This window comes from Schistocerca nitens, chromosome 5 (genome assembly GCF_023898315.1).
Source record: "Schistocerca nitens isolate TAMUIC-IGC-003100 chromosome 5, iqSchNite1.1, whole genome shotgun sequence".
In the NCBI taxonomy this organism is placed as follows: Eukaryota; Metazoa; Arthropoda; class Insecta; order Orthoptera; family Acrididae; genus Schistocerca; species Schistocerca nitens.
The window spans coordinates 57,675,933-57,696,967 of NC_064618.1; the positions used below are offsets into that span (position 1 = coordinate 57,675,933).

The 21,035-nt window shown below is 40.6% G+C and overlaps 1 protein-coding gene across 1 annotated transcript in view; it reads left to right on the forward strand.

The window, feature by feature from the left end:
* The window catches only part of LOC126260277 (atrial natriuretic peptide receptor 1-like), a 350,450-nt gene that overhangs the window by 115,012 nt on the left and 214,403 nt on the right, over positions 1-21,035 (forward strand). Inside the window, exon 5 of the mRNA XM_049957603.1 lies at positions 9,202-9,370. Coding sequence (XP_049813560.1) covers positions 9,202-9,370 — 169 coding nt within the window. The remainder of the gene's footprint in view (positions 1-9,201; positions 9,371-21,035) is intronic.

Below are 21,035 nucleotides of genomic sequence, written 5' to 3' on the forward strand. Positions count from 1 at the left end.
GGTTCAGGTCACTGGGCATGTGATAACCTCCTCTCGTAGCAATATTATGGTCAGAAACATCACCTATCCCACCAAAGGCAGGACTACCTGTGAAACCAGTCATGTGATCTACAAGCTAAGCTGAAACCACTGCCTGCATTCTATGTGGGCATAACAACCAACAAGCTGTCTGTCCACATGAATGGCCACCGACAATCTATGGCCAAGAAACAACACTCCCCCCCCCCCCCCCTTTCACTCCCACTGCCCTGCCTTCCATCTAACCACCCGACTGCACATAGCTGCCCTACCCTCTCTCCATCTACCTCGTCTCTGCTTGCTCCCCAGCAGCACTGCTCTGTCCACCATCCCTACTCTACTATCTCTCCCCCTCACCTCCCCAGCCTATTCCTCACCCCCACCCAGTCACCACTCCCATCATGCACTGCTGTTGCTGCTCACAGTGTGGCTTCAGCTGCCATAGACTGCAGTCATGTCTGTGTGACTTGCGTTTGCATGTGTGTGTGTGTGTGTGTGTGTGTGTGTGTGTGTGTCTGTGTGATCAGTTTTCAGCAAGGGCCTTGTTGGCCAAAATATTATTTGTGACAGTCTTTTTGTTGTGCCTACCTGAGACTCGGCATCTCCGCTATATGCTGAGTAGCAACTTTCCTTTTCATAATATTGTTACGGTCCATCCTGGATTTTCCATTGTTTGAAACTTCCTCTTGTACTTTCACTAAGCTGTCCCTGGGCTCCATAATAATAACAATAAGGCATTTGTCATCTACTACTGGAAAAAGACCACCTCCAGACTATTCCTTGTATTTCAGTTCTCTGTTACGCATGTTTTTTTTTTTTTTTTTTTTTTTCCTGCCTGTTTTATAATGTCATCCAACCACCTTCTATTAACACTCTGACACAAGCTAGAGTGTAATTTTACTAGCTGAGACTGTGCTTTTTCATAGTTGTTTTCTGAGTTGTGTGTAGATACTACTGCATTAGGCTTTATGTCAATCCATCACATTTGAAAAAGGGGTCTTTTTTGATATGATACTGCTAATAAACATAGAATTACTTCAGTGATGATTTTTATTTTTTTAAGTGAAAATATGTTTTTTGACAACAATTTTTTGTCTCTTTCTTTTACTAAATGGAGATAGAATTAGAAGTTGTTGGTACTAAAAATAGAACTTTGGAAATGTAGTTTTTCACTGAAAACTACTTAATTGTATTTGCCTTAGTATGAAAAAGTTGAATGAATTTTGGAAAATGAAGTCAAACGTCACAGTCTTCACAATAATACCTGCTGTCTTTTCTTGCTACTTTCCCAGGTCTTGCCTTACTTTACTCTGCTCAAACCTTACATCTCCTCAGAGGCCATTTTGACACTTCTGTAGCAAGAATCAATTTAGGAAAACATTTTACACAGTCTCATTACATCTGAACTATTTTTAATTGAAGGTGATTCATCCTGATTGCCTTTGCTTATCAAGACTGCCGCCAATTAACTAATGAATGCATGAATATGTTTGCTGGGAGTCCTTGACTTTATATAAACCATGAATTTACATTCGTCATTGTCATGAAAACATGTAAAAATGCTTTCTTCCACCACAATACCATCCTCTAAAAAGGGGCATAGCCCATTAGCTGGTCACTGCGCTTCACAGTTGCCTTGTTTTTATTGCAAGGCAGGTTTCTTTTTCTTTATCATTCCTAATTTTGTTCTGACATTCATACTGGATGCACTTATTTTATGTTTTGTCATCAAAATTAATATATCCCAAGTGTCTTCCCATTACACAAACAGCAAATGTTCTTATCTGTGTAACAAAGCTTCATGTTTCTTCCAGCTTCTGGGCAGTCTATATCTTTAGCTAGCCTTTTTCTATTTTTCAGTACAGTACTGTAAACCCATCTTCTTTTTTCATGATAATAGAAACATCATAGAGTACCTTTATACAGACAGCAGACAAGACAAACAATGCAGTACATTTACAAGGCTGAGAAATGGCCAACATAGGTACTGTGTCATTCATTGGTCAATATAGGTACTACGTGACTCATCTTTCTTGAGTATAATGTGCATGATGTAAGAGCTTCTTTGTATCAAGCTACAATCAAAAAATTATCCCAACTTTCACACATACAGTGACGTAATGAAATAAATAGCTCATCACTATGCTTCAATTAAATGAGACAGTAAATTGATAATGATAAAATTGTCAGGCAAATTCTGTATCAATGAAATCGAAGATAGCTAGATAGCTCAGGACTCTATTATGTTGTAAATAAAGTTGCATCTTGTAATAGATATTCTCGGACTTCTTATTCTATTTTCTGGCTCAGCAGTCATCAAATGGTTCAAATGGCTCTGAGCACTATGGGACTTAACAGCTGAGGTCATCAGTCCTCTAGAACTTAGAACTACTTAAACCTAACTAACCTAAGGACATCACACACATCCATGCCCAAGGCAGGATTCGAACCTGCGACCATAGCGGTCGCGCGGTTCCAGACTGAAGTGCCCAGAACCACTGGGCCACCACGGCCGGCCAGCAGTCATCATGGTAACATAGAATAATAACAGTTAAACATTCACAGTCAACATCTTCAGGCTGTGATGAGGATGATATTGCAACAGCTGTGGTAGAACACATCTGGCTGGTGATATTAAGGAATATGTTGTCGAGTGGAAGCTGGTACCTCAGCCCTCTCTTATGATGAGCAAGCAGGCAGGCAGCTCCGGACAAACAGAGATCCATATTCACAAGGAGCATACACCTGACACACTCATGTATGCAGTCATACCCAGCCAGTCCAAATCGATAGCAACACATTGTCCTGGCAGGTGATGCCCTGCCATGTGAGAACAAGAAACTGTTGGCTGCATTCCAGCACACACCCTTGCATGTGTGACATAGTGAAATCAGAGGACTTTTTCAAGCATAGTGCATCAGGGCTGACCAGGCCCTTGTGCCATAAGGAAGCAGCACATTCTATGTTAATATACTACTCTGGAAGTCTTTTGGCAGCCAAGAATAAGCTAAAAGTTTACAGGTCACACTTGTCTACACCATTGTAAAGAGTGGCCAAGGTAGGAGGGTGGAATTTGGGATAGGTGGAGGATTTAAGGGTACATAAGAAGTCATACATAACATTCAAGTCGTTTATTCAGAGGAGCACTTCCCCCCCCCCCCCCCCCCTCCACTCCCCATAGAGGGAGTCATAATGGAACACTGAAATCTCTTGGAGGTCAACATTTGTGTACAATGATGAGTTGACACCAGGATTCACTACAGGTACCTCTCATGATATTATTGGAGGAGCTGATTCGACACCTGCATAGCATCGCACCATCAGCATTGACCCCGCAGTGCCAGCACTTCCAGTATGGCACGTAGGGCCTCAATTCCCTACCTTGGCTGGGTGGAAGGATTGAAAGGTATTGAGACTGATACTGGCTAGTTATTAATTATTAAACATTGGACACCATAAACCTATCTTTTAGTTGGTTTCTATCAGTCTCTCCATCCTTCTGTAAATGATTGAAGTTAGTATTTTGCCGTTACGATTTATTGTGTGGTAATATACATGTAAGCATCTTCTTTCTTTGGTACTAGTATATAACATTCTTCTCAAGGTCTGTAGGTATTTTGCCTGTCTCATTTATCTTATCTTGCAAATTAGCTGGTTGTGGCTGAGCCTCCAATGCATCTTAATAATTCTGAGTGAATGGCATCTGGTCCAGGTGCTATGATTCAGCTGAGGTCTTTTAGTTCTCTGTAAAAACCTCTTGCAGTTATCATATCTCCCATCCCGTCTTCATCCATTTTCATTTTGCTTCTTAGATCTTAAAGTTCCTGTTCTCTACCTAACTTTTCTATAAATTTCAGCCATTCCTCCTTTGCTAAACAGTAGCTTGCCCTCTGAGATCTTAATATGCACATACGTATACACATATACACTCCATATATTTCTCTAATTTTACTGTATATCACATTTATTTTTCCCATGCTTATGGACCTCTTTACATCTTTGCACTCCTCCAGCCATTCCTACTTTCCATTTTGCAATTTCCATCAATTTAATTTCTTAGATATTTGCATTCCCATTTGTATGCCTCATTTACTGCTCTTTTATATTTTCTTCTGTTGTCAAATTAATATCTCATGTGTTAGCCAAGGATTCCATTGATCCTTACCCTTTGCCTAGTTGAGCGTATGTTGCCTTCATTATTGCATCTCTTAAAGCTTCCCATTTGGCTTCTATTGCATTCCTTTCCCTTGTTTCAGTTAGTCTTTGCCTAAACTTCTCTTTGAAACTGTCAACAGTCTTTTGTTATTTCCATTTACCCAGACCATATTCCCTACTTTTCTGCAACTTCTTCATTAACTTCTTCACTTTTAATCTTCCGTTCATAATAAATAATTTCCAAGAGGCCACATCTATTCCTGGAAATGTTATGTAGTTTAAAATCGGATTTCAAAATCCCATTCAGTGTGTCCAGCTCTTTTTCATCTATCCAACCTCCTTCCAAAGGTCTACCATGTGATTTCCCCTATATTGGCCTTCCTTCAGTCCATGTTCTCCTACCATTTTTCCCCTCATTTTTCTATTATGGGATAAAAATCTCCCAGATCCTCCTCACAATTAAATTTTTGTTCAAATGGTTCAAATGGCTCTGAGCACTATGCGACTTAACTTCTGAGGTCATCAGTCACCTAGAACTTAGAACTAATTAAACGTAACTAACCTAAGGACATCACACACATCCATGCCCGAGGCAGGATTCGAACCTGCGACCATAGCGGTTGCGCTCGGCTCCAGCCTGTAGCGCCTAGAACTGAACAGCCACTCCGGCCGGAAATAATTAAATTTTCATCTTCAATAACGTCTTTTAGGTAAATCACACTTTGGTTAATCTCTTCATCATCTGTGGGTATTTTAGGCTTTTATACTTGAACTAGTATTGTGGGTCATATATAGCTTGGGTACCTCTCACTATGATGTTGATAGTAGCTTACCTACATTAAGTTACCTTGTTTATTATTAACCTACACATACATTTCAAACAATAGAAACTCCAGGTAGGATTATCAACAATGTCAGAAAAGATAGATTGCTACTTACCATAACGAAGTCATGTCAAGTTGCAGACAGGCACAATTAAAAGACATGTATTTCTTTCAGCCAAAGCCTTCATCAGTACTTGCCTGTGGGCAAGTTGCACACACGACCACTAACTCCAGCATCCAGATACACATATAAGAAAAGAATCACAGTAAATAACTAGCGTATATAATATCAAAACATTTTGTTCATAACTTAGGTAAAACATATATTTTGATGATTAGTTTCTAAGAATTCTTCAGTTGTATAGAATTCGTTGTTTTTTAGCCAGGTTTGCAATGTATTCTTATATTTATTTAGTGGTACAGTATGAGCTGAGAATGGTACCTTATTGAAAAATTTTATGCTTAAGTTCTTATAGTTATTATGGACTACAGCAAGTCTTGTGGAAGGCAAGTCCAGCAGGTGACTGTTTCTTGTACTGTGTGCATGCACATCACATCTCATGTTCAATTTTTTCAGATTTTCTCTGGTTTATATTAAACAGTTACATATGTACATGCTTGGCACTGTCATTACGCCAAGAGATTTAAAATAATTTCTGCAGGACTCTCTGGGTGCTAACCCTTCCATGCACCTGATTGCTTTCTTCTGCCATCTGAAAATACATTCAGCTCCTGGGGAGTTACCCCAAAGCAAAATTCATATTGCAGTTGGGAATGAAAAAAAGCATAATATGAGTGGAGTAGCAATTGATTGCTCACACTGTTTCTTAATTTATACAATAAGAAAAGTACTCATCCTAGTTTACTACATAGATAACACAGCTGTACAAAATAAAATTTTTTTTTCGTTGACAGGGAAGTTTGAACGAAAATGGGATATTGTTATGATACTCATTCCAAGTATATTTGTACTTTTTCCAAATTGGCTCTGGTTTTTGAGATATAGGTTATTTGTGGAAATGAGAGTTTCATGTGGATAATATCGACTGCAGGGTCCATATATGGTGTAATGTATTTGCTACCTGTTTTTTAATTAGTGATATTGTACTATCTTTATTAAACAATTGTGCTCAGGGAGTGCATCTGTGTGGTTGAGGATTACATCATGCAAACATCACACTGTCAGCATGTGTTCAGTCCTGTTGTGCGGTGCGTGTGTTGAAGATATTGAGGGTTGTGCAGATTTGAATTCGGCGGTACTCGACATTCATTTGTTGGCCGAGGTAATCCCCGCAACAGCCGATAGGTAGCGTTCAGTGTAAACAAGAAAAATGGCGATGGTCGAAAGTCACACACATGTGCAGTGCAGCTTCAAGGAGATAGAACCTTTTCATCGTGACGTAGCAAATAAGAGGTGAGTATTCATTTCACACAAAACAATTAATGATGTTTGTTGGATGTGATTGACATGCAAATACAAGAAAGTTCTGCATAATATGTAGTATTTGTGCAATTTTGTTTTAGGAAAACATGAGTTCTTCACGCCGTCTTTGCGTGAACCATCCAGATGAATTCTGCTACATTTGTGGTGAATACGTTCTTCAAAAGAACAGGAAGAATATCACTCCTTTTGTGAAGGAAGCGTATCTGGCATATTTCGGAATTAAACTTGGAGATCAAGACAAGGCGTGGGCACCCCATAAAGTTTGTAAATGCTGTGTGGAGTGCTTACGGCAGTGGACAAAACGAAAAAGGAAAAGCTTAAACTTCGGAGTGCCTATGGTATGGCGAGAGCAGAAGAACCATACAGATGATTGCTATTTTTGCATTGTTAATGTGAAAGGTTTTAATAGGTTCAAAAAACGAAAGTGGGAATATCCCGATTTGGAGTCAGCAAGAAGACCGGTGGTGCACAGCAACGATGTTCCTGTACCAACCTTCACAACATTACCCACGCTAACATCATCAGATGACGATGTGCACGGCGAGGAATGTACAAGTAGTGGTTCGGAATACAAAGGACGTGGGACACAACCCCAGCAGTTCGACCAGAAGGAGCTCAGTGACTTGATACGAGAACTCAATCTTTCAAAGCAAGCATCAGAACTCTTAGCATCCAGGCTTAAGGAAAAGAACTGTCTTCATCCAAGTGTTAAAATAACAGCTTACCGGACGAGAGAAGAAAACCTTCTTCCATACTTCAACCAAGAAGAGGTTATAGTGTATTGCAGCAATATACCTGGACTTTTACTTGAATTGGGGCTGCCGGAATATAGACCAGAGGACTGGCGTCTCTTCATAGACAGTTCCACTAGAAGTTTAAAATGTGTTCTCCTACACAATGGCAATCGTTACACATCTATTCCAATTGCCCACTCAACAAAACTTTGTGAAGCATATGCTAACATCAAGATGGTTCTGCAGAAAATTCAGTATATGCAGCACCAGTGGTTGATTTGTGTTGATTTGAAAATGGTGAACTTCTTGCTTGGACAACAAAGTGGATACACAAAGCACCCATGTTTTATCTGCATGTGGGATAGTAGGGCAAAGCACGAACATTGGAAGCAGAAAACATGGCCTCCAAGGGAACATATGACTATTGGTGAAGCAAACATCATTAATGAACCTCTGGTTAGTAGGGACAAGATTGTTCTTCCACCATTACATATTAAGTTAGGACTAATGAAGCAATTCACCAAAGCTTTAGACAGAAATGGTAATTGCTTCACATACATCTGCAATACGTTCCCTGGACTCAGTAGTGAAAAACTTAAGGCAGGAATATTTGATGGTCCTCAAATTCGCAGGCTCATCAACGATACCAATTTTACAAGTGTCATGACTGTCACTGAAGCATCGGCCTGGAACAGTTTTGTCGCTGTTGTAAAATGTTTTTTGGGCAATCATAAAGCTCCCAATTACGAGGAACTGGTCGAAAACATGCTCACTAACTTTCAAAACTTAGGAGCTAACATGAGCATAAAATTGCACTTCCTTCACAGCCATGTGGATCGATTTCCTCGTAATCTAGGTGATTTCAGTGAGGAACAAGGAGAGCGGTTCCATCAAGATATGAAAGGAATAGAGGAAAGATATAAAGGAAGATGGGACAGGCATATGATGGCAGATTATTGCTGGAATCTGCAACGTGACTGTTCTGAAGAGACCTATAAAAGGAAAGCGTGCAGGAAGCGGTTCGTCATGGACGGAAAATGATATACTTATAGAGAAACTTTTCAATTATGTTTTATACGTGGACAAATGCCTATCAGGTTTTCATAGAAGCTATTTATAAAGATTATTTTCTTTTTTCATTGTAGTTTGTAGCGCTCGAGTTCAGTATTAGCAATTGTTTCTAATTTTTTGAATAAATCATGCATTATCTCAAAAACTAGAGCCAAACTGCATAAATGGTTGCTATATTCGTCCTCAGCACCACTAACCCATCCTAAAGCCACTCAAATATCCTTGGCAAGAAAATGAGTGTTGACCAATGTAATTGGTGTGTCCCCATGAGAGCTTGTGGTCTATGATTAGTCCAAGTAATTTCACTGTTTTGTTTTCATTTTTAGTTACTTTGAGATTAAAAATTATTTCTTCTGTTTTTGTTTGATTTATGCATAGCTGGTTAGCCTGACACCAGTAAATAGCCATTTGCATCATTTCTCTATTTTTGTCCAGTACACTCTGTAAGTTCTCTCCTGAACTTATTAATGTCATATCGTCAGCATATAGTATGTTCTTACACGGTATGTGTGTGTGTCTTTACTGATGAGGGCTGTGGCTGAAATCAATGTGTGAGTGTCTTTCAATCATGCCTGTCTGCAACTTGACATGTCTTCTTTACACCTACGTTTCCATTATTTGAGCTTGTGTTGGTGAAGCCATACTCATTTGACCACAGATCTTCTTCTTCCTGCTACCACACATCACTAATTCCAATTAAATCTAAGTTCAACCAGTCCAATCCTTGTTTCAAATTCTCTAACCTACTTATATAATTAGGGGGTCTAGAACTTTTTTCTCCTGCTGAAGTTGTTTCTCCTGATAAAAAACGTGTTAAAAAGTTAATTTTTATAACACCTTATAGCTAAATCCAAACTGACAATATTCATGACATTTGTATTACATTCATGCCTAGAGATAAAACAAAGAAATGTCTATAGGGAAGGCATTGGTCCTTACACTTTCCTTTTTTCAGAGATTGTGAGTCGAGTGGCGGCTAGAGAGGTCCCACCATTTCGTCCAGATGTTGGTGAGCAGGATTGTCCATCAGAACTATTGGATCTGATGCATCAGTCATGGTCTGACAATCCAGATGACAGACCTACATTCCAGTCTATACGACAAGTAATCCGCTCAATTCGCAAGTGAGTACTGGATTTACAATTAATTTCACCATCATCTGAATATGGATGAAATTTTTGTTGTTGAATACTATTTATTTGCCTCATAATATATAGATCTTCAATTAATGTATTTACCATTCAGGATATACACCAAGGAGTTGCAGACTGCTTATTCAAAGACTCATGTGCCAGATTATTAGATATTTTGTGGCTGAAATTGGACATCAATTCTAGTTGGATTTCAACCTTTGTACACTTTATTCTTCAGATTGACATCTCTCTAGTCACTGATTTTGTCATTAGTGATGCTTCATTTGTTGCATATCTCTTAAAGCTGATTGTTCGATACTGCATACCATCTCATCATAGAAAACTCACAAGGAAAAAGGTACAGGACTTCATAATCTACCATTACCCCTAGTAACTGCTGGAGCTTAAAGTCATGTTAACCACAGCACCATAAAAGTTATTTAGCAGATTATACAATAGTTTTAATCCAAGACAAAATTTCCAAATTGGTGATGATTTTGATTTGCAATTCATAAGAGTATGCTCTTCAACGAAGTATCACAATAGCCAGTTATTAGTATGTGTAAAAATTTTGAAAACACTTATAAGCAAATTGTCCATTGGTGAAGTATCTCACTAAATTTTTTACACTCATTGATATATAACACCTTCCCTCATCCCCTGTACACATAAACACACATGCTCACCCTTAAAATTCTGAATCCTGCCACTAAATGAAATGTGTTGCAAAAGAAAGTAAAATCATGGAGGAGCAGGAGGAGGAGGAGGAGGAGATTAGTGTTAAATGCCCCGTCGATGAAAAGATCATTGAGAGATGAAGCACAAGGGAAGGATGGGGAAGGAAATCAGCTACACAATTTCAAAAGAACCATCCTGGCATTCCTGAAGTGTTTTAGGGAAATCATGGGAAACCTAAACCAGGATTGCTGGATGCAGATTTGAACTATTGTCTTCCCGAATATGAATCCAGTGCGCTAACCACTGTGCCACCCCACTTGGTAAAAAGTAAAATCATACCACAGCAAAAACCTAACACAATTACCAGATTAACTGTGAAAGAATAATAGCAGAAAAAAACTGAACATCTCCAAAGAGGCGGTGCACAGCATTACAAATGCATAAGAAACTCACACCATCAAGAAATAAAAAAAAGATATAATTCTCAGTGCAACTCATGACAGAACTATAACCATTTATTTCAATTAAAAATCAAAAGTTGGAAATTAAGGAAACAACTGGTTAAATGCCAAATATATTTCTGTACAGTTGAAAGAGATGGGCACTGAAGATGAGAATCAGACAGAGTTGAAGTATTCAATATACAGGTGTGGAGGTGAAAGGAGAAAAATATGGGAGGATATATGTCACCCCAACATACCATGAACCTTACCATTCATGGAATGGCTTGCATGCCACATCATACAGATAAATGTCGTGTGACTAGGGCCTCCCGTCAGGTAGACCGTTCACTGGGTGCAAGTCTTTTGATTTGACAGCACTTTGGCAACTTGTGCGTCAATGGGGATGAAATGATGATGATTAGGACAACACAACACCCAGTTCCTGAGTAGAGAAAATCTCTGATCTATTTGGGAATCGCACCCGGGCCCTTAGGATTGACATTCCGTCGCACTGATCACTCAGCTGCCGGGGATGGACATCAATACAGATAGCCATACTGCAGGTGAAACCACAGCAGAGGGGTCTCTGTTGAGAGGCCTGACAAACATGTGGTTCCTGGACAGAGGCAACAACCTTTTCAGTAGTTGCAAGGGCAACAGTCCAGAAGATTGTGGGATCTGGCCTTATAATTCAACCAGAGTGGCGTTGGCGTGCTGGTACTCGAACGGCAGAAAGGGATAACTACTGCTATAATTTTTCCCAAGAACATGCAGATCTACTGCATAATTAAATGATGATGGCATCCTCGTGGGTAAAATAATCCAGAGATAAAATAGTCTCCCATTCGGATCTCCAGGCAAGGACTACTCATGAGGATATTGTCAAGAGGGAAAACCAAACTGGTGTTCTATGAATCAGAGCATGGAATGTTAGATCCCTTAATTGCACTTGTAGGTTTGAGATTTTGAAAAGGGGATCAGATGGGTTGAAGTTAAATATAGTGGGAACTATTAAAAATCAGCAGCAGGAGGAACAGGACTTCTGGTAAGGTGAATACAGGCCATAAATAAATGAAATAAAAAAAATCAAATAGGGGTAGTGCAAGAGCAGGTTTAGTAATGAATAAGAAAACTGGAAGGTGGGTACGTTACTATGAACAGCATAGTGAACACATAATTGTAGCCAACACCCACCACAGTAGTACAAGTTTTTATGCCAACTAGCTCTGCAAGTGATGAAGAGATTGAAGAAATTCATGATGAGAGAAAATAAGTTATCCAGATAGTTAAGAGAGACAAAAATATAATTATGACGAGGAACTGGAATTCAGTGACAGGAAAGGGGAAAGAAGGAAAAATTATAGGTGACTGTGGACCGGGGGAAATGACTGAAAGAGAAAGCTGCCTGGTAGACCTTTCCACAGAGCATAATTTAATCATTGCTGATATTTGGCTTAAGAATCATGAAAGGAGGTTATATTTGTGTAAGAGACCTGAAGACACCATGTTTTCAGCTTGATTATATAATGGTAAGACAGAGATTTCAAAACCAGCTTTTAAATTGTAAGACATTTCCAGTGACAGATGTGGACTCCGACCATAATTGATTTGTTATTAACCGTAAATTAAAAGTGAAGGAAGTTGCAAAAAGGTACGAAATTAAGGATATGGGACCTGGATAAGTTGAAAGAACGAGTGGTTAATGAGAGCATTATGCAGCAGTTGGTCAGAACACAGGAAAGGTATACAGTAGAAGACTAATGGGTAGAGGTGAAATATTGAAGCCAACAGAGAAACAAATAGATAAAAAGACAAGACCTAGTAGAAATTGTTGGATAACACAAGAGATATTTAATTGATGAAAGGAGAAAATATAAAAATACAGTAAATGAAGTGAGTGAAAGGAAATACAAGTACCTAAAAAATTAGATTGAAAGGAAGTGCAAAGTGGCTAATCAGGAATGCCGAGAGGATAAGTTTAAGGATTTAGAAGCATAGATCACCAGGGGAAAAAGATAAATACTGCCTAAAGGAAAATTTAAGAGACCTTTGGAGAAAAGGGAAGCAGTTCTGTGATTGTCACCAGCTCAAATGGAAAACCCATCCTAAGCAAAAAAGGGAAAGTTGAAAGGTGGAAGGTGTATGTAGAGGGTCTATACAACGGAAATGTACTTAAAGGGCATGGGTGGGGGTGGGGTGGGTGGGGGGAGGAAGGGCAGTTACCAATGGCCCCACTGTGCCCAGCCTTGCACCAAGTGGAGAACAAGGTGTGTGTCCTCAACCTTTTCAGCAGCAGCCCCCTGGATGGCTTCGGTCACAGGAGCCTCCATTCTGCAGGCCCTCAGACATATCTACATCTACATAGATACTCCGCAATCCACCATACAGCACATGGCAGAGAGTACCCTGTGCCACTACTAGTCATTTCCTTTCCTGTTCTGCTTGCAAATAGAGCAACGGAAAAATGACTGTCTATATTCATCTGTGTGAGCCCTATTTCCCATACCGTATTTTTGTTTGCCTTATGCACAATGTATGTTAGCAGCAGTAGAATTGTTTGGCAATCAGCTTCAAATACTAGTTCACTAAATTTTCTCAATATGTTTCTTGAAAAAAACATTGCCTACCCTCCAGGGATTCCTCTTTGAGTTCCCAAAGCATCTCCATAACACATGTTGATTGACCCTACTGTTAACAAATCTGGTAGCTTCCCTTTGAATTGCTGCAATGTCTTCCTCCAAATTGACCTGGTACGGATCCCAAACACTCGAGTAGTACTTAAGAACAGGTCACACTAGCATTCTATATGAAGTCTCCTTTACAGGTGAACCACTTTTCTTAAAATTCTCCCAATAAATAAAAGTTGACCATTCACCTATCCTACCATAGTTCTCACATGCTTGTTCCATCTGAAATCATTTTGCAATGTTACACCCAGAGATTTAAATGATGTGACTGTGTCAAGCAGGACACTAGTAATACTGTATCCTAACATTATGGGTTTGATCTTCCTACTCATCCACATCAACTTATGTTTTTCCACATTTTAGGGCTAGCTGCCATCATTACACAGACTGGAAAGTTCATCTAACTCATCTCGAATCTTCCTACTGTCACTCAACTTTGACACCCTACCATACACCGCAGCATCATTTGCAAACAACCACAGCTTGCTGCCCACCCTGTCCACTAATTCATTTATGTTTATAGAGAACAACAGTGGTCCTGTCACTCTTCCCTGGGGTACTCCTGATGATACCACATTCTCTGATGAACACTTGCCATTGAGGACAGCATATTGGGTTCTATTGTTTAAGAAGTTTACAAGCCTCTCACATAGCTGTGAACTTATTCTGTGAACTTGTACTGTCAATAGCAACCTGCAATGGGGTGCTGCATCAAATGCTTTCCGGAAGTACGGAATTGGCCGGTTGCTCTTCATCCTAAGTTAACAGTATACAGGGTGATTCAAAAAGAATACCACAACTTTAAAAATGTGTATTTAATGAAAGAAACATAATATAACCTTCTGTTATACATCATTACAAAGAGTGTTTAAAAAGGTTTTTTTTTTTCACTCAAAAACAAGTTCAGAGATGTTCAATATGGCCCCCTCCAGACACTCAAGCAATATCAACCCGATACTCCAACTCATTCCACACTCTCTGTAGCATATCAGGCGTAACAGTTTGGATAGCTGCTGTTATTTCTCGTTTCAAATCATCAATGGTGGCTGGGAGAGGTGGCCGAAACACCATATCCTTAACATACCCCCATAAGAAAAAATCGCAGGGGATAAGATCAGGGCTTCTTGGAGGCCAGTGATGAAGTGCTCTGTCACGGGCTGCCTGGCGGCCGATCCATCGCCTCGGGTAGTTGACGATAAGGTTTCATAACTAACCTTTTTCGTAGGACTCTCCATACAGTTGATTGTGGAATTTGCAGCTCTCTGCTAGCTCTGCGAGTCGATTTTCCTGGGCTGCGAACAAATGCTTGCTGGATGCGTGCTACATTTTCATCACTCGTTCTCGGCCGTCCAGAACTTTTCCCTTTGCACAAACACCCATTCTCTAAACTGTTTATACCAACGTTTAATACACCACCTATCAGGAGGTTTAACACCATACTTCATTCGAAATGCACGCTGAACAACTGTCGTCGATTCACTTCTGCCGTACTCAATAACACAAAAAGCTTTATGTTGAGCGGTCGCCATCTTAGCATCAACTGACGCTGACGCCTAGTCAACAGCGCCTCAAGCGAACAAATGTACAACTAAATGAAACTTTATAGCTCCCTTAATTCGCCGACAGATAGTGCTTAGCTTTGCCTTTTGTCATTGCAGAGTTTTAATTTCCTAAAGTTGTGGTATTCTTTTTGAATCACCCTGTATTGTGAGAAAAGGGCAAGCTGAGTTTTGCGTTTCTAAAACCATACAGATTTGTGGACATGAGCTTCTCAGTCTCAAGAAAGTTTATTATATTCGAATTAAGAATATGTTCAAGGATTCTGCAGCAAACAGAAATTAAGGATATTGGTATGTAATTTTGTGGGTCCATTCATTTACCATTCTTATATATTGGACTCACCTGCACTTTTTTCCAGTTGCTTGGGACTTTGGGCTGGGCAAGAGAATTATGATAAATCCAAAGCTATATGCAGGGCCAAAGCTGTAGAGTACTCTTAGTAAAATCAAACTTCAATTCCATATCGACCTGATTTTTTTGCTTTCAAACCCTTCAGCTATTTCTCTACACCACGAATGCTTGTTACTATGTCAACCATATGGGAGTTTATCCATTGGTCAAATGATGATGCTATTGTACTATTCACCTGTGTGAACATTATCTTGAATGTGAAACTTAAAACTTTGACCTCCATTTCGTTAATTACAACTGCCACACCATACTGAACAACAAATGACTGAATAGAGAGCTTAGACCCGATTATCGATTTTATGTAAGACCAGAATTTTCTTGTGTTCTCTGCCAGATCTTTTGCTAAGGTGTGACAGTGGTAGTTGTATGCTTCATGCATAGATCTTTTTACAGATGCAAGAATCTCTAATAACCTTTGCTTGTCACTATTTGTACATTCCCTTTTGAACTGAGAGTGCAACAGCCTTTGCTTCCTCAGCATCCTCCAAATTTTGTTATTAAACCATGGTGGGTTGTTTCCATCTTTATCCACTTACTAGGCATATAATTCTCCAAACTACAATTTACAATCTGCTTAAACTTTAAACTTCACCCACAATTCCTCTACATTTATCTTACTGGAACTAAGTGATGCCAATTCTCATAAGGCTGAAAGTGGCCTGGGCCAATTCTCATAAGGCTGAAAGTGGCCTGGCTATCAGTGGCTGCACCAGGTGGGCAGTGGTGGGAATAGGGTTGAGATAGTTGACACTCGAGGTGACATCATATTGATGTCTGCACTCCAGAAAGGTAGCTGTCCCACTGGTGCACCCTCTGAGGATGTTCCTGGCTGTGGTAACTTGATCTAAAGCATTGGTCTCCCCCAGGGTGGGGAAGCTAATGGCTAGGCTGGACCCTCCCCCTGTGGTTGCGATGGTCTGGAATTACTGACATTTGAATTACAGGGAGGAGGGGGGGGGGGGTGGAGAAGGTTGGGGGAATGAACCTGAGGATGAACTCTCGTTACATCACAGGAGGGGAAAATAGGGCATGGAGAGAAACAGACTGGGGGTGCAGTTGCGGAACCATAGTTGGTTCTAGTGTTGGGCAATGCTTCAGTCTCTGGTATGAAGCACAAAAGCCCATAGCCCCATTGCTCAAACTGGTGGCTGGGAGCCACTGACCTTGTCGGCCAAACCCCCGGTCCCACATCCATGTGCCAGACCTAAACTGTGGAGGGAAATCGGGCTGGATGTGGGTGGCAGTAAATGTAGGAGAGAACTAGGTTGATATCCATGAAAGAGTTCTGATATGCTGTTGTCACCAAATGGAATTGCCCAATGTCAGGGCGTCTTGTGCACACAACTTGGATGAACTTCATCTGCTGCCTGAATGAACCTCTCTGCTTCTCCATTTCATTGGGAATGGAAAGGATGTGAACAGATTGCTTCACTCCATTCCTAGAGCAGAAATTATCATATGCCTCTGCCTAATATCTGTGGCAGCTCCTTAATGGCAAAAATCTTCAACAATGTTGTCACTATGTATTCTCCCAACATTGTATGGTAGTTAACAATATATGGGTGCATGGTAAAAGTGTCAGTGATGATGAGCGATGTGGATATTCAGGAATAGACATGCAAAATGGCAATGCACTCATTCCCAATGTTTGGTGGATTCTGACCAAAGTGAAAAGTCTGACATGAGACAGACAGCTGTTGTGCACATTTAGTGCATTGACAGAGGAGGTTATCTATGTTTCAGTTGATGCCTGTCCAATAAGAATGAGATTGGGCTTTGAACTTCATCCTGTAAGTGTCTCAGTGCCCCTGCTGAAGCAGCTGTAAGATCTGTTGGCATATGGCAGGTGGGATCACAACATGCTACATAGTGTGGTCTGCTGTTAAAAGGATCTCACCATCAACTAGAAGCAAATGGTGATGCAGCCTATAGTAATGCTGAAGAGGAGTAGATTGTTGCCTGTCCAATCACTCTGGCCACCCTCTTAAGATGAAATTGTGGTCCTCTTCAAGAACAGCATCTGTCTCTGTTGTGGTGCGGATGCAGGATCCTGTAATGGGAAAATTGTCCACTGCTTGTTGCAACTTGTCATCCAGGCAGAAGCAAAGAATTTTCTGATTGAACGTGCAGTCCAGCGCCATTGGTAGGCAGAAAGAGCATCTGCATTTGCGTGCTGGGATGTGCTTTTGAAGTGGATTTCATTGAGAGGAGCAATGCCCCGTGCTGGACACAATGAGCAGTACAATCTAGGACATGAACTGTTGGATTGAACAGTTAGATCAACAGTTTGTGGTCCATTACAAGGCAGAACTTGGTGCCATTTCTGTGCTTCCTTTTCAATTTGAGAGTATTTCATATCTGCAGAGGTTTTTTTTTTTTTTTTTTTTTGTGAGTGAGTGAGGAGAGTCCCCATCGCTTGGTCCAGTGCATCTGTCACACCACTATTTGCTTCATGGATTGGAATATTGAAACAAAGGGCTGAGAGTAAAACTTTCTTGAGCTCCTGGAAAGCTGTTTTACATGTGGCCAACCACATGAAAACCATTCCCTTCTTACAGAACTGGTGTAACTGAGCAGCTGCTCAAATGAATTTTCTGTAATAGTTAATTTTACCCAGTAAGGTCTGAAGCGCTTGAGGTTCACTGGACAAGGAATTGAAGCAATTGCTTTGATGTGTTTTTGCGTTTGTTATATATTTTTGTGAGAAAGGATGTGGGCTAAATACTCCAATGAAGGCTGAAAAACTTCACATTTGCTGAGATTGTGCTTTAATCCTGCCTCCTGCCAAATAAAAAAGAGTAACTTTAGGTTTTGCTAAATGCAGCTCAATGGATATTTCATGTGACAGCACTGTGATCCAAATAATTCCGTGTGTGTTGTGAAGCTGCTGTTCAGGAACCTCTGTAAAATTGCCAGATTACAGGAGACCCCGAAAGCCAACCATTTATATTTGTACAAACCATATGATGCATTAATCACTAATATCCTTTTTCAATATTTTCTAATGCAAGCTGTAAGTATGCATCAGCAAGGTCTATTTTGGAGAAGTAGTGCCAATCTGTCCAAGTCGGCTTGAGCATTCACTATGACTTTGAAGTCCCTGCACAATCTGAGTTAGGCCGATTGCTCCTTTTTGACAACTAGGGAAGAAGCCCACATTTGATATAGTCCTGTGATGTGATATGGGAACAGATGCACAACTAAAAATGTGACCCTGTCTTGGACATTTAGCACAATCTGCCCAGTAGAATGGATGGTTGTCTCTCACATGCTTCCAGAAACAGTCTGCACAGGACTGGTTAGGCTAGCACAACATGGGGTGGCTTGAGACCTCAGTTTCTGTGTAGAGGGATGCATGCACTGTTGTTTGTATACTGCCGCGATGCCGCCACTGTCTGCTGAATCCTCCATGTGTTTGGGCTCACGTATTATTGTGGCAATGTCTGCCAAGAAATTTAAGTGGTGGCCTGTGGCTTGTGTGACTTAGTAGGACTGTGCTAAATGCAACACTTCATCTAACAAAGGGTCATCGAACAGTAAAACTTATAACTGGACCTCTTTATTGGCTGCTATATGGACAATCATGTCTCTGATCATGTCTTCCGCATAAAATTCTTTGGTGGTATACATAAAAAGCTTGCAACGGGAACTTAGCCCTTGGAATTCCATTGCCCACACTTGATAGGATTGAATCAGTTGCTTATGACACTGGTAAAACTAGAGACAAGCAAAAATCATATGACAATGTTTTTGATAGTGAGGACCAACAGAGAACAAATTTTGTTGATAGTCAGTTTATCAGGTTGTGTCAAAGGGCTAGCTTGCTCAAGAACTAATAATTTTATGGTGGAATCCACAATAAGAAAAGGAACTTAGCAGCATCATCATCATTTACCTAAAATGCAGTCGCACTCTTTGTTTGTATGAGTCCCAGTCTTCTGATTTTCCCTTGTATGGCAGGAATGACAAAGGATTTACCATCAGCTGCTACAGTACTCTGGCAAGGAGGTCCTCCATACATTTTTGACTTTACTTTTGATGACCCATCAGCTGTTGCATAACAGTAGCAAAAGATGGTTTAGCGGTGGTAACTGGAAAATAGGAAACACTAGTGGTCATGCAGTAAATACAGTCTGTAGGTCATGGCAAAGGTCACTGTCATAAAGTGTCAGTCAAGTGCCAAAATTCACATGCAAGTTTTCATAGTTCAAGCAACGGAACACATGCAATTTCAGCCTGCAGTCACCAGTTGTGTTGTAGCACACGACACATATGAACACTGGTTTTTGTAATGGTTTTATTAGTAGACTACAACACATGATAGCACAGTGCACAATCAAGAAGCTGCTTGGGGGCAATGCTAGGTCAGCAGCATGACATTGTCCAAATCTAGAGGGCTGCATAATGAGTAATAGTTCACAGCGTGGCATAGACTGAAGCTGGGAAGTTCATGTCAGCCTAGATATAGACAAATGTATGAGATCCCATGGTCTAGGGGTAACGTCTTTGATTCATAATCAAAATGCCTTTTGGTCTCGGGCTCGAATCCCACCACTGTTCAAATTTTGAGTAATTATCAGCATTGGTGGCCGAAGACTTCCAGCATAAGAAGTCACCCTCATTCTGCCATTGGCCTTGTCAAAGAAGGTGGAGGAGCGGACAGAGGTTCAGGGCACTCTCTTGTCCTAGGGGTGTGAAACTGCCCCTGAAGGTGGAAGAATCAGTAATGATCAACAGCATGAGGATGCAGAAGGGAATGGAAACCATTGATTAAAGATACGTAATGTCTATCCACAGGACATGTGGCCTGTAATTGAAGAAGTGTCATGATGATCTCTCATTTGGCAAAAGATTCCGGAATAGTCTCCCATTCAGATGTCTGGGAGGGGACTGCCAAGGGGGAGATTAACGTGAAAAAACATTGAATAATTAACGGAAAGGTAACATTCTACGGACTGGAGCATGGAATGTCAGAAGCTTGAACATGGTAAAGAAACTAGAAAATCTGAAAAGGGAAATGCAAAGGCTCAATCTAGATATAGTAGGGGACCAGTGAAGTGAAGTGGAAAGAAGACAAGGATTTCTGGTCAGATGAGTATAGGGTAATATCAACAGCAGCAGAAAACAGTGTAACAGGATTAGCATTCATTATGAATAGGAAGGTAGGGGAGAGAGTGTGTTACTGTGAACAGTTCAGTGACAGGATTGTTCATATCAGAATTGACATCAAATCAACACCAACAACAACAGCTCAGTTGTACATGCTGACATCAAGGTGAAAATGAAGAGACAGAGAAAGTGTAGAAGGATATTGAAAGGGTAATACAGTATGTAAAGGGGGAGGAAAATCTAATAGTCATAGGGGACTGAACTGCAGTTGTAGGGGAAAGAGTAGAAGAAACTTTTGTGGCGGCGTTCGTAGCGACAAACAATTCGCTGTAGAAACGGCTTACGAAGTCACCGCCACACTTTTAATAGCGGGCCGACCGGTCCGCTGGAACAGTGAACAGAAAGATGAAAACCCAAACACTCTGATTAAATAAAAGTCGGTACTTATCTTTATTAACGAAGATACAGGAACACAGTAGTGAACTCCGTGTCTACAGAAATCTGTCTAGTTCGAGTCGGAGCGGCTAGGTCAGCGTCGGCTGACGACAAACAACAATTCTGCTGCGATGAACACACAACTGACTAGCAAGTACACAATTCGGTGGCGAGTATACAACTGAGCGGCGAATACAGAACTGTCCTAGCGCTCGCGACTCCAGCGCTTAAGAAGCCAGAAGCCAGCGGTGGCGCGCGCAGACTTGCGGCGATTTCCTGTCTCGCTGGCGCTGCTTATGCGGACGGCGTCCGGACTTTGATGCTGCCAACCTT